The sequence below is a fragment of the Coregonus clupeaformis genome, chromosome 7, assembly GCF_020615455.1.
Source record: "Coregonus clupeaformis isolate EN_2021a chromosome 7, ASM2061545v1, whole genome shotgun sequence".
Lineage (NCBI taxonomy): Eukaryota > Metazoa > Chordata > Actinopteri > Salmoniformes > Salmonidae > Coregonus > Coregonus clupeaformis.
This window is the reverse complement of record NC_059198.1, coordinates 65,415,666-65,432,641: the sequence shown is the minus strand read 5'-3', so window position 1 is coordinate 65,432,641 and position 16,976 is coordinate 65,415,666. Positions and strand designations below refer to the sequence as shown.

General features: G+C 45.1%; 1 protein-coding gene across 1 annotated transcript in view; it reads right to left on the bottom strand.

Moving 5' to 3' along the window:
- Positions 1 to 7,393: 7,393 nt before the first annotated feature.
- LOC121569987 (guanine nucleotide-binding protein subunit alpha-13) overlaps positions 7,394 to 16,976 on the bottom strand; it is a 39,372-nt gene continuing 29,789 nt past the window's right edge. The window contains exons 3-5 of the mRNA XM_041881392.1: positions 10,858 to 10,908; positions 9,374 to 9,574; positions 7,394 to 9,254 (exon numbers count right to left, since the gene is read on the bottom strand). Coding sequence (XP_041737326.1) covers positions 8,883 to 9,254; positions 9,374 to 9,574; positions 10,858 to 10,908 — 624 coding nt within the window. The 3' untranslated portion in view covers positions 7,394 to 8,882. The remainder of the gene's footprint in view (positions 9,255 to 9,373; positions 9,575 to 10,857; positions 10,909 to 16,976) is intronic.

Genomic DNA, 16,976 nt, shown 5'->3' with positions numbered 1-16,976 from the left:
GGCAGTACTGTAGTTTAGTAGAGGAAGCAGGCAGTAGTGTAGTTTAGACGTAGAGGAAGCAGGCAGAACTGTAGGTTAGGAGTAGAGGATGCAGACAGTACTGTAGTTTAGATGTAGAGGAAGCAGGCAGTACTGTAGTTTAGTAGAGGAAGCAGGCAGTACTGATCATTTACAGTGGTGGAAAAAGTACCCATTGTTATACTTAAGTAAAAGTAAAGATACCTTAATAGAAAATTACTCAAGTAAAAGTGAGTCACCCAGTAAATACTACTTGAGTAAAATTATTTGATTTTAAATATACTTAAGTATCAAAAGTAAATGTAATTGCTAAAATATACTTAGTTATCAAAAGTGAAAGTTTAAATCATTTCACATTCCTTATATTAAGCAAACCAGACGGCACGATCTTCTTGTTTTTTTAAAATGTACGGATAGCCAGGGGCACAGTACAACACTCAGACATAATTTACATACGAAGCATGTGTGTTTAGTGAGTCTGCCAGATAAAGGCAGTAGGGATGACCAGGGATGTTCTCTTGATGTGTGTGAATTGGACCATTTTCCTGTCCTGCTAAGCACTCGAAATGTAACCAGTACTTTTGGGTGTCAGGGAAAATGTAGTGGAGTAAAAGTAAAAGTTGTCAAAAATATAAATTGTAAAGTACAGATACCCATAAAAAAATACTTAAGTACTACTTTAAAGTATTTTTACTTAAGTACTTTACACCACTGGTAGTTTAGAAGTAGAGGAAGCAGGCAGTACTGTAGTTTAGAAGTAGAGGAAGCAGGCAGTAAGTTGCATGGTCATAAAGTCATAAAAGATAGATCCCCTACTCCACATTGGCCATTTAGCTTTAACAGTACAGTGATGTATACAGAACTGTCCTACACAGTGCATTCGGAAAGTATTCAGACCCCTTAACTTTTTCCATATTTTGTTACGTTACAGCCTTGTTCTGAAATTGATTAAATGCATTTTTTCCCTCATCAATCTACAAACAATACCCCTATAATGACAAAGCGAAAACAGGTTTAGACATTTTTGCAAATGTATAAAAAAAAAAAAAAAACTGAAATACCTTATTTACATAAGTATTCAGACCCTTTGCTATGAGACTCGAAATTGAGCTCAGGTGCATCCTGTTGATCATCCTTGAGATGTTTCTACAACTTGATTGGAGTCCAACTGTGGTAAATTATATTGATTGGACATGATTTGGAAAGGCACAACCCTGCCAAATAAGGTCCCACAGTTGACAGTGCATGTCAGAGCAAAAACCAAGCCATGAGGTCGAAGGAATTGTCCGTAGAGCTCCGAGACAGGATTGTGTCGAGGCACAGATCTGGGGAAGGGTACCAAAAAATGTCTGCAGCATTTAAGGTCCCCAAGAACACAGTGGCCTCCATCATTCTTAAATGTTTGGAACCACCAAGACTCTTCCTTGAGCTGGCCGCCCGGCCAAACTGAGCAATCGGGGGAGAAGGGCCTTGGTCAGGAAGGTGACCAAGAACCCGATGGTCACTCTGACAGAGCTCCAGAGTTCCTCTGTGGAGATGGCAGAACCTTCCAGAAGGACAACCATCTCTGCAGCACTCCACTAAATCAGGCCTTTATGGTAGAGTGGCTAGAAGGAAGCCACTCCTCAGCAAAAGGCACGACAGCCCACTTGGAGTTTGCCAAAAGACACCTAAAGGACTCAGACCACGAGAAACAAACTTCTCTGGTCTGATGAAACCAAGATGAAACTTTTATTTATTATTTTACATCTATAAGAGACAGGGTTAGGGTCATTTTGAATTGAAGTCATTCAATCGTTTAAAAAAATGTCATCTATTTTCAATGACTTCTCAATAAGCTGAAATGGAGAAGCTATTCAAATGTTTTTCAATTTCTGACATTTTAATTCAAATCAGTTCCTGAAATGAATGACGTTAAAGGGCCAGATTTTCTTGTGTTTTATACAGTGATCCCACCAAAACAGGCAGAAATGTCAGGTGGTCTTTTCAAACAGCTCTTACACTAAAAGATTTATTCCAACCTCAGTATGGAAATATATACATATGCTGATTTTGTATGTTTGTCCACTGACAAAGAAATGATCAATCTATAATTTTAATGGTAGGTTTATTTGAACAGTGAGAGACAGAATAACAAATAAAAAATCCAGAAAAACGCATGTCAAAAATGTTATAAATTTATTTGCATTTTAATGAGGGAAATAAGTATTTGACCCCTCTGCAAAACATTACTTATTACTTGGTGGCAAAACCCTTGTTGGCAATCACAGAGGTAAGAAGTTTCTTGTAGTTGGCCACCAGGTTTGCACACATCTCAGGAGGGATTTTGTCCCACTCCTCTTTGCAGATCTTCTCCAAGTCATTAAGGTTTCGAGCCTGACGTTTGGCAACTCGAACCTTCAGCTCCTTCCATAGATTTTCTATGGGATTAAGGTCTGGAGACTGGTAAGTGTAAGAGCTGTTTGAAAAGACCACCTGACATTTCTGCCTGTTTTGGTGGGATCACTGTATAAAACACAAGAAAATCTGGCTCTTTAACGTCATTCATTTCAGGAACTGATTTGAATTAAAATGTCAGAAATTGAAAAACATTTGAATAGCTTCTCCATTTCAGCTTATTGAGAAGTCATTGAAAATAGATTACATTTTTTTTTAACGATTGAATGACTTCAATTCAAAATGACCCTAACCCTGTCTCTTATAGATGTAAAATAATAAATAAAACTTTTTGCAAAGATGAGATGAATATCTTTTGTAGATCCTAAGTGGTGTCAAGTGACTGAAAAACATTGACATTACATTTAAACTGACATTTGAACTACAACTAAACTGAAACATCAAGTGAGATAGAAAGAACTGACAAACAGTCAAACATAGACAGTCGTGACAACTAACTGACTAACATTGACATGACATTGGCTACAACTAAGGAAACAACTTCAAAACACACGTCCCAGTTTGAAAAATGGTTTGTTGTTTTATTGGGGAGGAGAGTAAAAGGGTAAGACAGTATAAGTTAGAGACTGAAACAACGAAAGCATTTTCTCATCTTTCACAAAAAAAACGTTTGAACTGTATAAGCATGACAAAAACAGTTTGTCTGTAATCGTTGTACTCATATGTGAATTATCTTCTTGGGCTTGCGTCCCAAATGGCACCCCATTCCCTATTTAGTGCACTACTTTTGACCAGGGCCCATATGTCACTGTATAGAGAATAGGGTGCCATTTGGAACGAAGCCATCATGATATGAGGACATAAAAACACCGCTAAGGCAAACACTGGAAAAAACCTTAAGTATAAAAACTTGATTGGAAAAAAGGCTGAGTCAGAAAACAGGCGGTGTCAGGAAACAGGAGGCACTAGATGAATCACTCATATTTTGGCAGATCATTTGCATATTTTATCTTTACTAATAAAGAACTGACTTGATTACATGGGGCAGCAGAAACATGACATCATTGGGATCATTCTCATAATATACAGAAGTGGGTATTTTCTTTTTGCTGTGTGGACTGGAGCACAGTGCTGTTGCATAGCTTTAAAACACTATCAAGAACTCAGGTACTTCACACACACCACCCCACCCCTACCCCAGGTCCAATACACCAGATTGCACATTCACAACTCCACATTTATATACTGGACCTGGCCCCAAACCTTCCTCCACATTCCATAGAATCAATAGAACTAGAATGACATTGTTTCATTCTAGTTGTGTGTGGGAATCCTCAGTGATGTCATGATGACAGAGAGAAGGAAGGAAGGAGTTGTAGTAGAGGCAACAGTTCTCAGGGAAGGGCGGGGGTCTGACATCACAGTTAACAGCTTAAAACTAAAATAAAAACCTTTAAGGCAGCAGAGTCTTCACACAACGAAACCGCTACAACTCTTTTTGACACATTAATGAATTAAAACTCAGACTGGGTTAGAACCAGGTGTGTAGGCCTACCAGGACACTGATCAAAGTGGGTTAAAACCAGGTGTGTAGGCCGACCAGGACACTGATCAAAGTGGGTTAGAACCAGGTGTGTAGGCCGACCAGGACACTGATCAAAGTGGGTTAAAACCAGGTGTGTAGGCCGACCAGGACACTGATCAAAGTGGGTTAAAACCAGGTGTGTAGGCCGACCAGGACACTGATCAAAGTGGGTTAGAACCAGGTGTGTAGGCCGACCAGGACACTGATCAAAGTGGGTTAAAACCAGGTGTGTATGCCTACCAGGACACTGATCAAAGTGGGTTAAAACCAGGTGTGTAGGCCGACCAGGCCAATGAAGGCAGGTGTTTGTCTGTAGCAGAAACCTAATGAAACAGGCTTTGGCTTTGTGAAATCAAATTGGGCCTGGGCGTTTGAATTGACACTGTGTGGGGTTCTGAGATGACTGACCGACTCTTGGGCTGCATTCCAACATCCACACTAGCATGACACTTAGAATGCATGCCCCATTCTAGAATGCACTGCTTCATTGTAAGTCGTGTGCTAGTGTTGATATTGGAACAGAGCCGTTGGCACACATTTAAAACCACAGCAGCAGAGAGAGAGAGATGGCCTGAGGGTGCGGATATATACACACTGACTGAATACTGACGACTGTGTTACTACTGTCAGACAGTCTACCCTTTTCTCTGACCAGATCAGACAAAGGCCTGTGTCTGTCTGTGGCTTTGTCCCAAATGGTACCCTATTCCCTACAGAGCCCTATGGGACCCGGTCAAAAGTAGTGCACTATATAGGGAATAGGGTACCATTTGGGACACATTTATCTCTCTCCCTCACCAGACCAGACCAGTAAGGGTCAAAGTTCGGTTTGTCTGCCTGCCTATCGGTCAGTCTACTGGGGACTGAGTCACTCTGGAGGCCATTTGGCAAAAAGCACCGACTGACTACACCCATAGAAATAGAATGGCCACATAGTTCATGATTCTAGAATGGTCACTTTGGGACATGTTGGGTCCAGTGGAATACTGTTGGAAGAACGGGCCAGAACAGACCAGGGAAGAAAACACTCTCGAAGGACCTAGGTACTCTAAACAGCAGGGCTCCTGAGGTGGGCAAGCACAGTGATGATGGTTACATCTGTTTAACCCAGGTCAGAGGTCACCCATAAGGCTAAATGCTTTAACTATGGCGGCCCATTTTAGTTGGGACTCCGTAGCGATCCGTGTGGAGATCTACATCCACTGGGAGAAAGTAGTTTGCCTCTGTTGGAGTGCGTTTGTTCAGCATCGACAAAGGCCCTCACAGCGCTCCTAGTCTGGTCTGACTTACTGGTGTGTGTGTGGTGCGGGGGGGGACACTGGTCCCAGTCACACCGGTCCATCCGGCTGGTATAGAGGATGGAATGGTGGCCTCTTCCCAGAGCCTCGGGCCTTCAGCCAAGGGGGCATGACACACAGTCTCAGCCCAGACAAAGAGCTCTGTGCTGAGGACGACTGGGAGCCATGGAAGGGGTGGGCTGGAGCTATCAGCCAGAAGCCCTAACAGGGCTGACAGTGTATGTGTTTGTGTGTGAGAGACTTGAGCTACGCATGCAGCATGTTTGGTCAACGAGACTCAGGCTGCATCCCAAATAGTGCACTATATAGGGAAAAGGGTGTCACTTTGGGACACACCCGCAGAGAGAGATCGAGGCTGAAGTGGAGAGACAGCACGACGGAGCCTGGTTGGTTTTCACCGTAAAATGTACACCATGGATCAATCAATCATCATGATCGATCAAATCAAACCAAAATAACAGCCAGTCTAGATCATTACAATACGTGTTGGGTTCCATTAGCTGTTAGAAACAAAGACAGTTTGTCTGCGTCTCAAATGGCTCCCTACCAGCGGAGGCTGGTGGGAGGAGCTATAGGAGGACGGGCTCCTTGTAATAGCGGGAATGGAATTTTGGAACGGAGTCAAAGATGGTTTACATATCTTCGATGTGTTTGACACCGTTCCATTTATTCCATTCCAGCCATTACAATGAGCCTGTCGTCCTATAGCTCCTCCCACCAGCCTCCTCTGCTCCCTATTCACTATATAGTGCACTACTTTTGACCAAGGCCAACAGCGAATAGGGTGCCAATAGGGTTCTGGTGAAAAGTAGTGTACTATAGAGGGAATAGGGTGCTATTTCAGATAGCCAGTGAGGTGGAGTGAGTGAGATACACAACTATACACACATATATATATATATTACACACACACACACATTAGAAACAGGCTTCTGTGAGAGGAGCCGCACGCTGGCCTGTACAAATACCTACAAACGACAACAACAACCACCCAGTCGTCTCTCCAAAGGTTCCACTACGCAAGCTGGGTCTATCCCTTTTGGTTACCACGGAAACAGAAGAGAGCCAGAGAGAGAGGGGAAAGAGATTTTTGGGGTCTACGTGCAAAACCGCACCCTATTACCCTAACATAGTGTACTTAGTAGTGCCCTACCAAAGCCACATAGGGACAAAAGCAGTGCACTAGATTGGAAGTATTAGGGTGTGATTTCAGATGCCCCCTGGCCTCCCTTCAGTTTTTATAAACCCAACGTCTAACTCGTTTAAAGGCCTGTTATGGGGTTTGGTAGGAATAAAGCCACATTGTCAGTGAGGAGTGAGAGAGAAAGACGAATAATTAATAAAACAATTTGACACAGTTTCCCCCTTACTCTCATCTCTGTCAGGGAAAAGTATGTATAGGATGAGACTCCACAGGGTTTACAAGGCTGATCATTGCCTCTTCCCTCTAGGATGAGACTCCACAGGGTTTACAAGGCTGATCATTGCCTCTTCCCTCTAGGATGAGACTCCACAGGGTTTACAAGGCTGATCATTGCCTCTTCCCTCTATGATGAGACTCCACAGGGTTTACAAGGCTGATCATTGCCTCTTCCCTCTAGGATGAGACTCCACAAGGTTTACAAGGCTGATCACTGTCTCTTCCCTCTATGATGAGACTCCACAAGGTTTACAAGGCTGATCACTGTCTCTTCCCTCTAGGATGAGACTCCACAGGGTTTACAAGGCTGATCATTGCCTCTTCCCTCTAGGATGAGACTCCACAGGGTTTACAAGGCTGATCACTGTCTCTTCCCTCTAGGATGAGACTCCACAGGGTTTACAAGGCTGATCACCGTCTCTTCCCTCTAGGATGAGACTCCACAGGGTTTACAAGGCTGATCACTTGCTTACACACACACAGACAGACAGCCAGACAGAGAGAGAGCCAGACAGACAGACAGAGAAAAAAGGAGGACTGGAAGAGGGGATATCACCGGCCGGCAAGTTGTTTAGACTACCAGCCTCTGATGGACAGCTGCCTGTGCCTGTGTGTCAGGACTTAGGCAAGTGAATATCATTGCTCTAAATACACAAATAAGTGGTCCACAATGTGTCCTGAGAATCAGCTCAGTAGTTTATCGACTGGTCTGAGCGGTGTGTCTGTGTCTGTGCTCAGACATACCCTCTTCCATAGCCTTTAACACTGTCCATCAGCAGTTGCAAATCAAACTTGTGTAAAACCTTTAAAATATAACTTAAGAGAATGTTTAGGTACATATATTCATAATAAATCTATTTATGTAAAAAAAAAATAGGCGGAAAATCCAAAGAAATTAAACTGATCAAAAAACTAAAGTTCCAAACAGTAAGGCCAGGACTAAGACAGGGATCAGGTCAGAACAGAGTCTCTAAGGACGGTGTATGTGTGTATAGCTCTGTTTGGTAGGTAATCATCAGGCTGTGGAATCATTAAGGATTAGTTTTAGTACAGTGCTGTAAAGTCCCCCACTCTTTAACGTCCCCCCTGCAACAACAACAACAACAACAAACAAGCTCTCCGCTGGTGGTTTGTTTTTCAGTTCCACATCCAGATAGAGTGACACCGTGGAATGATTTGCTCTCAGAATGGTCGGAGTCCACAGTGATGTCATAATCAAGCTCCGAGGGAAAAGGAAGCGTAGTATCAAGCCAGTTCAAGGCAGGTGGGTGGTGGGAGTGGAGTGGAGGTGCAGTGACAGGCTGACGCCAGTAAAACAGAGTCATCATCATCTTCCTCCTACTCTTCCTCAATCTTGCAATTTGTTTTACAGCGTTACCACCACTCTTCCCTAGTTGCCGTGGGAGACAACCTTTGACCCCCCCCAACACAGAAAGGCCAGTTGACCCCTCACCCTTGACCGCTAACCTCCAGCAGTGGTCTGGGCTGCTCAGACAGGTTACAGTGTGACAGTTAAGAGTGAACCACAGAGTGAATATACTAATATAGAACACAACAGATCTAGGATCAGCTTCCCCTCCCCATAACCTGACCTTACCTATTAGTGGGGGAAATGAAAAACTGACCCAAGATCAGCGTCTAAGGGCAATTTCATCCTACACCCAGGAGTTAAGAGTGAACAGAACACATCAACATATCTACAGACTCTGGAATAGTCCATTACAGAGAGGAGAGGGGTGTGTGTGAGGAGGCGGCTCTGGAATAGTACATTACAGAGAGGAGAGGGGTGTGTGTGTTTGTGTGTGAGGATAGGAGGGACTGGGAGAGCTCATTTACAGTGTTTTTAGAGGGGGGGAATCGGGATAGAACAGCCAGGTACAAGGCCATTAGAAGTGGTAGGGTTCAGTGGTCAAGGGTCATAGGTGACAGCCTGCACCAGGGGTGACTGGAGGTCAGGGGGTCAAGGTGAGGGCTCACAGACAGATGTGGGGTTAAAGGTCAAGGGTCAAAAGGTGACTTAAAAGGTCACGACACGTGTCACAGTGTAGCACAATACAACTCTGTTGCTCTCTGTTCATCGCCCTGCAATCACTGCAAGTCAGGGGGTCACGGTGAGGAGTCACAGGCCAAAAGGTGACTTCAAAAGGTCATAACCCCCCTGCGATCACTGCAGCATGAGCTGCTTTAGGTTGTCGTGGAGGATGGTGTCCTTGACGTCTCGGAATACCAGGCGAATGTTCTCCGTGTTGATGGCTGTTGTGAAGTGGTGGTACAGGGGCTTCTGTGTCACGTCCCTCCTCCTCACCCGGAAACAGTCCACTAGGAACCTCTGTACGTCGGCCAGGCTGTGTGGCTCCCCGGGGTACTCTGGGAAATAGTCCTTGATGGGGACGGAGCGCACCTTGTCCTCCAGAAGGTCTGTCTTGTTGAGGAACAGGATGATGGAGACGTTGGAGAAGACCCGATTGTTGACGATCGTCTCGAAGATGTTGAGAGACTCGCTGAGACGGTTGGTCTGACGGTCCTCCATCAACACCTGGGGGGGAGGAGAGGAGGTTAGGGGAGTAGGGTGTGTGTGTGTGAAATAGAGAGTTTCATTCACAAGGACAGAACGTGTGTGTCTGTGCGTTAATGCGTGCGTGTCTGTAAACCCACCTGGTCATACTCTGAAGAGGACACAAGGAAGAGGATGGAGGTGACAGAGTCAAAACACTCAAACCATCTCTTTCTTTCCGACCTTTGACCCCCCACGTCCACCATCTTAAATGGAACGTTCTTGATCTCAAAGTCGTACTCATGGATGCCCTTAGTAGGCTTACGGGCTAGGAGAATATCCTGCTGAGTCGGCAGGTAGTCCTGGAGGAGAGAGAGAGAGAGAGAATGAGCGAGAGTGAATGAGAGAGAGGGAATGAGAGAGAGATTTGCTTGCTAACAAGGTAGAACAGTTGAATTGTTATGAACACACCCTTCTGTCTGTCTCCAGCTGTTTGAACAGCATGCTAGCCTGTTCACTTTGTTCAGACGTTGAAATCAAGTAGCCTACCTTATTTCTCAGAATGAGAACGAGTTGCCAATTCCTTATATCATTGTGTTTTATGCTCATTGCACATTTATAAAACACAGACTAGACAGCTAGTATAACAGTAACACACTAAAGGAGGGAGGTCTTCACACACTAAAGGAGGGAGGTCTTCACACACTAAAGGAGGGAGGTCTTCACACACTAAAGGAGGGAGGTCTTCACACACTAAAGGAGGGAGGTCTTCACACACTAAAGGAGGGAGGTCTTCACACACTAAAGGAGGGAGGTCTTCACACACTAAAGGAGGGAGGTCTTCACACACTAAAGGAGGGAGGTCTTCACACACTAAAGGAGGGAGGTCTTCACACACTAAAGGAGGGAGGTCTTCACACACTAAAGGAGGGAGGTCTTCACAAAATCTGGTGTCAGGAAACAAGTCACCACAGAGTGAAATTTGATCTGTCAATCTGAAAAATAAACAGAATGACTACTATATCAGGGAATCTTTATAGAACCTGTTTAATATTTAATGACTTTTTATTATCCCCCTGTTATAAAAACATCTTCCCAAAGTGAAGTGCAAAGCAGAATTTGTGTCTCTGTGTGTGTGTCTCTGTGTGTTCCACGCCAGAGGAGAATTCCTGACATTCTAGACGCTGTGACATCAAAGGTCAGGCTGCACTGGAAAAACCATCACCAGGATACCAACCAGAAATACCCACACACCTCATTCCTCTGCACTGTCAGTGAGTGAGTGAGTGAGTGAGTGAGTGAGTGAGTGAGTGAGAGAGAGAGAGATACAGAGAGAGAGAGAGAGAGAGAGAGAGAGAGAGGAGACAGAGGTCAGTTTCCCCCTCTCCCTCTCAGCTCTGTTCCACATCCTCTTTAGTCAGGAGATCAGACCTTAGCTAGCAACACAACCTGACATCTCAGAGAGAGATGGAGAGATGTGAGGAGATGGATAGAATGACAGAGGGAGGAGAAGGACAGAAGGAGAGACTGATGGCTTCACTTCTCTTTTCATTCTGACTGTTACTTCATCTGCTGTAGTGAATACATGTTTATTCCTCTGTACATTAGTGATTGGCCGAGTGTCAGAGAGATGGGTGGGACTTACCGGCTGTCCCAGCTTTTCCAAATTATCCAGGAAATACTTCACAGACTCCCCCTGAGAGAGAGAGAGAGACAAAGAGAGGACATTAATGTCATATTTGTTCAGTTATTCAGAGTACAAGCACACTTACTGCAGAAATCCTATTATTCATATTAATGTTATTCAAAAGTACTGCTGGTGTGGGTGGATGTGAAACGCCAAGGCCTCCATTAAAACACTCGGTTAAAACAGGAAGACAAGAAAAGTGTGTGCACCTCTGACACACACAGAGCGCAAACACAAACACAAACAGCGGTGCTGCGTGAAAATCAAGGCGATGTGGCGAAACTCACTTCCTGCGACCGCCTGACTGAGCAGGAAATGCGGAGATCTCAGAACAAACACCCACACTGCATCTATAAACTAAACCCTGAGTAATGGGAACAAGCTGCTCAGGAAGCAGTAGAAACACACAAACAAGAAGGAGAGTGTGTGTGTGTGAGTCCATCTTAATGTTCTGGGACACAGAGCGAGAGAGCGAGAGAGAGAGAGATAGAGGGGGCGAGGTCTGACGGTGACATGAGACATTGTGCAGGGCATGTGAGAGAGAGAGACTAGAATCTGAAGTCAAATGTCTACTGTTTGCTGATGATCTGGTGTTTCTGTCACCAACCAAGGAGGGCCTACAGCAGCACCTAGATATTCTGCACAGATTCTGTCAGACCTGGGCCCTGACAGTAAATCTCAGTAAGACAAAAATAATGGTGTTCCAAAAAAGGTCCAGTTGCCAGGACAACAAATACAAATTCCATCTAGACACTGTTGCCCTAGAGCACACAAAAAGCTATACCTACCTCGGCCTAAACATCAGCGCCACAGGTAACTTCCACAAGGATGTGAACGATCTGAGAGACAAGGCAAGAAGGGCCTTCTATGCCATCAAAAGGAACATAAAATTTGACATCCCAATTAGGATCTGGCTAAAAAATACTTGAATCAGTTATAGAAACCATTGCCCTTTATGGTTGTGAGGTCTGGGGTCCGCTCACCAACCAAGAATTCACAAGATGGGACAAACACCAAATTGAGACAGCATGCAGAATTCTGCAAAAATATCCTCTGTGTACAAAGAAAAACACCAAATAATGCATGCAGAACAGAATTAGGCCGATACCAGCTATTTATCAAAATCCAGAAAATAGTCATTAAATTCTATAACCACTTAAAAGGAAGCGATTCCCAAACCTTCCATAACAAAGCCATTACATACAGAGATATGAACTTGGAGAAGAGTCCCCTAAGCAAGCTGGTCCTGGGGCTCTGTTCACAAACACAAACAGACCCCACAGAGCCCCAGGACAGCAACACAATTAGACCCAACCAAATAATGAGAAAACAAAAAGATAATTATTTCCAATGTGTCAAGTAATTAACAAAAAAACTGAGCAAACTAGAATGCTATTTGGCCCTAAACAGAGAGTACACAGTGGCAGAATACCTGACCACTTTGACTGACCCAAAATTAAGGAAATCTTTGACTATGTACAGACTCAGTGAGCATAGCCTTGCTATTGAGAAAGGCCGCCGTAGGCAGACCTGGCTCTCAAGAGAAGACAGGCTATGTGCACACTGCCCACAAAATGAGGTGGAAACTGAGCTGCACTTCCTAACCTCCTGCCAAATGTATGACCATATTAGGGACACATTTCCCTCAGATAACACAGATCCACAACCAATCAAAAACAAACCCAATTTTGATCAACTCCCTTATCTACTGGGTGAAATACCACTGTGCCATCACAGCTGCAAGACTTGTGACCTGTTGCCACAAGAAAAGGGCAACCAGTGAAAAACAAACACCATTGCAAATACAACCCATATTTATGTTTATTTATTTTCCCATTTGTACTTTAACTATTTGCACATTGTTACAACACTGTATATATACATAATATGACATTTGAAATGTATTTATTCTTTTGGAACTTCTGAGTGTAATGTTTACTGTTATTATTTATTGTTTATTTCACTTTTGTTTACTATCTACTTCACTTGCTTTGGCAATGTTAACATATGTTTTCCATGCCAATAAAGCCCTTAAATTGGATTGAAATGGAATTGAGAGACACAGTAAAGTGGTAGAGGAGAGAGAGAGAGTAAAGTGGTAGAGGAGAGAGAGAGAGTAAAGTGGTAGAGGAGAGACACCGTAAAGTGGTAGAGGAGAGAGAGAGAGAGAGACACCGTAAAGTGGTAGAGGAGAGAGAGAGAGAGAGAGGGGGGGGGCAGAGAGAGAGAGAGAGAGAGAGAGAGAGACACCGTAAAGTGGTAGAGGAGAGAGAGAGAGTAAAGTGGTAGAGGAGAGAGAGAGAGACATCGTAAAGTGGTAGAGGAGAGAGAGAGGGGGCAGAGAGAGAGAGAGAGAGAGACACCGTAAAGTGGTTGAGGAGAGAGAGAGAGGGGGGGGCAGAGAGAGAGAGAGACACCGTAAAGTGGTAGAGGAGAGAGAGGGAGTAAAGTGGTAGAGGAGAGAGAATGACACCGTAAAGTGGTAGAGGAGAGAGAGAGAGAGAGAGAGAGAGAGAGAGAGAGAGAGGGGGGGCAGAGAGAGAGAGAGACACAGTAAAGTGGTAGAGGAGAGAGAGAGAGACACCGTAAAGTGGTAGAGGAGAGAGAGAGAGAGAGACACCGTAAAGTGGTAGAGCCGAGAGAGAGAGAGAGAGACACACCGTAAAGTGGTAGAGGAGAGAGAGAGAGACACCGTAAAGTGGTAGAGGAGAGAGAGAGAGAGACACAGTAAAGTGGTAGAGGAGAGAGAGAGAGAGAGTAAAGTGGTAGAGGAGAGAGAGAGAGTAAAGTGGTAGAGGAGAGAGAGAGAGAGAGAGAGAGACACCGTAAAGTGGTAGAGGAGAGAGAGAGAGACACAGTAAAGTGGTAGAGGAGAGAGAGAGAGTAAAGTGGTAGAGGAGAGAGAGAGAGTAAAGTGGTAGAGGAGAGAGAGAGAGACACACCGTAAAGTGGTAGAGGAGAGAGTGAGAGTAAAGTGGTAGAGGAGAGAGAGAGAGACACAGTAAAGTGGTAGAGGAGAGAGAGAGAGTGAAGTGGTAGAGGAGAGAGAGAGAGAGCGAGAGACACCGTAAAGTGGTAGAGGAGAGAGAGAGAGAGAGAGAGACAGTAAAGTGGTAGAGGAGAGAGAGAGAGAGAGAGAGACACCGTAAAGTGGTAGAAGAGAGAGAGAGTAAAGTGGTAGAGGAGAGAGACACCGTAAAGTGGTAGAGGAGAGAGAGAGAGTAAAGTGGTAGAGGAGAGAGAGAGACTAAAGTGGTAGAGGAGAGAGAGAGAGACACCGTAAAGTGGTAGAGGAGAGAGACACCGTAAAGTGGTAGAGGAGAGAGAGAGAGTAAAGTGGTAGAGGAGAGAGAGAGACACCGTAAAGTGGTAGAGGAGAGAGAGAGAGTAAAGTGGTAGAGGAGAGAGAGAGAGAGACACAGTAAAGTGGTAGAGGAGAGAGAGAGAGAGAGACACAGTAAAGTGGTAGAGGAGAGAGAGAGAGAGAGACACAGTAAAGTGGTAGAGGAGAGAGAGAGAGTAAAGTGGTAGAGGAGAGAGAGAGAGAGACACCGTAAAGTGGTAGAGGAGAGAGAGAGAGAGAGACACCGTAAAGTGGTAGAGGAGAGAGAGAGAGAGACACCGTAAAGTGGTAGAGGAGAGAGAGAGAGAGAGTAGTGGTAGAGGAGAGAGAGAGAGAGACACCGTAAAGTGGTAGAGGAGAGAGAGAGAGTAAAGTGGTAGAGGAGAGAGAGAGAGACACCGTAAAGTGGTAGAGGAGAGAGAGAAGAGAGAGACACAGTAAAGTGGTAGAGGAGAGAGAGACACACCGTAAAGTGGTAGAGGAGAGAGAGAGTAAAGTGGTAGAGGAGAGAGAGAGAGACACAGTAAAGTGGTAGAGGAGAGAGAGAGACACCGTAAAGTGGTAGAGGAGAGAGAGAGAGAGAGACACAGTAAAGTGGTAGAGGAGAAAGAGAGAGAGAGAGAGAGAGACACCGTAAAGTGGTAGAGGAGAGAGAGAGTAAAGTGGTAGAGGAGAGAGACACCGTAAAGTGGTAGAGGAGAGAGAGAGACACCGTAAAGTGGTAGAGGAGAGAGAGAGAGAGACACCGTAAAGTGGTAGAGGAGAGAGCGAGAGAGAGAGACAGTAAAGTGGTAGAGGAGAGAGAGAGAGTAAAGTGGTAGAGGAGAGAGAGAGAGACACAGTAAAGTGGTAGAGCCGAGAGAGAGAGAGAGACACCGTAAAGTGGTAGAGGAGAGAGAGAGTAAAGTGGTAGAGGAGAGAGAGAGAGAGAGACACACACCGTAAAGTGGTAGAGGAGAGAGAGAGAGAGAGAGAGAGACACAGTAAAGTGGTAGAGGAGAGAGAGAGAGAGAGAGAGAAAAAGTAAAGTGGTAGAGCCGAGAGAGAGAGAGAGAGACACCGTAAAGTGGTAGAGGCGAGAGAGAGAGAGACACACCGTAAAGTGGTAGAGGAGAGAGAGAGAGAGAGACACAGTAAAGTGGTAGAGGAGAGAGAGAGAGAGAGAGAGACACAGTAAAGTGGTAGAGGAGAGAGAGAGAGAAGTTAGAGGAGAGAGAGAGAGAGACACCGTAAAGTGGTAGAGGAGAGAGAGAGAGAGAGAGAAGACACACCGCAAAGTGGTAGAGGAGAGAGAGAGAAAATGGTAGAGAGAGAGAGAGAGAGAAGACAGTAAAGTGGTAGAGCCGAGAGAGAGAGAGAGGAGAGGACACAGTAAAGTGGTAGAGGAGAGAGAGAGAGTAAAGTGGTAGAGGAGAGAGAGAGACCGTAAAGTGGTAGAGGAGAGAGAGAGACCGTAAAGTGGTAGAGGAGAGAGAGAGAGAGAGAGAGACACCGTAAAGTGGTAGAGAGAGAGAGAGAGAGTAAAGTGGTAGAGAGAGAGAGAGAGAGTAAAGTGGTAGAGGAGAGAGAGAGAGTAAAGTGGTAGAGGAGAGAGAGAGAGAGAGACACCGTAAAGTGGTAGAGGAGAGAGAGAGAGAGACACCGTAAAGTGGTAGAGGAGAGAGAGAGAGAGACACCGTAAAGTGGTAGAGGAGAGAGAGAGAGAGAGTAGTGGTAGAGGAGAGAGAGAGAGAGACACCGTAAAGTGGTAGAGGAGAGAGAGAGAGTAAAGTGGTAGAGGAGAGAGAGAGAGACACCGTAAAGTGGTAGAGGAGAGAGAGAGAGAGAGAGACACAGTAAAGTGGTAGAGGAGAGAGAGACACACCGTAAAGTGGTAGAGGAGAGAGAGAGTAAAGTGGTAGAGGAGAGAGAGAGAGACACAGTAAAGTGGTAGAGGAGAGAGAGAGACACCGTAAAGTGGTAGAGGAGAGAGAGAGAGAGAGACACAGTAAAGTGGTAGAGGAGAAAGAGAGAGAGAGAGAGAGAGACACCGTAAAGTGGTAGAGGAGAGAGAGAGAGTAAAGTGGTAGAGGAGAGAGAGAGAGAGAGAGACACGGTAAAGTGGTAGAGGAGAGAGAGAGAGACACCGTAAAGTGGTAGAGGAGAGAGAGAGAGAGAAACACAGTAAAGTGGTAGAGGAGAGAAAGAGAGAGTAAAGTGGTAGAGGAGAGAGAGACACCGTAAAGTGGTAGAGGAGAGAGAGAGAGAGAGACACCGTAAAGTGGTAGAGGAGAGAGAGAGTAAAGTGGTAGAGGAGAGAGAGAGAGAGACACCGTAAAGTGGTAGAGGAGAGAGAGAGAGAGAGAGAAACAGTAAAGTGGTAGAGGAGAGAGAGAGAGAGACACCGTAAAGTGGTAGAGGAGAGAGAGAGAGACACCGTAAAGTGGTAGAGGAGAGAGAGAGAGAGACACCGTAAAGTGGTAGAGGAGAGAGAGAGAGACACCGTAAAGTGGTAGAGGAGAGAGAGAGTAAAGTGGCAGATGAGAGAGAGAGAGAGAGTAAAGTGGTAGAGGAGAGAGAGAGAGACACCGTAAAGTGGTAGAGGAGAGAGAGAGACACCGTAAAGTGGTAGAGGAGAGAGAGAGAGAGAGAGACACCGTAAAGTGGTAGAGGAGAGAGCGAGAGAGAGAGACAGTAAAGTGGTAGAGGAGAGAGAGAGAGTAAAGTGGTAGAGGAGAGAGAGAGAGACACAGTA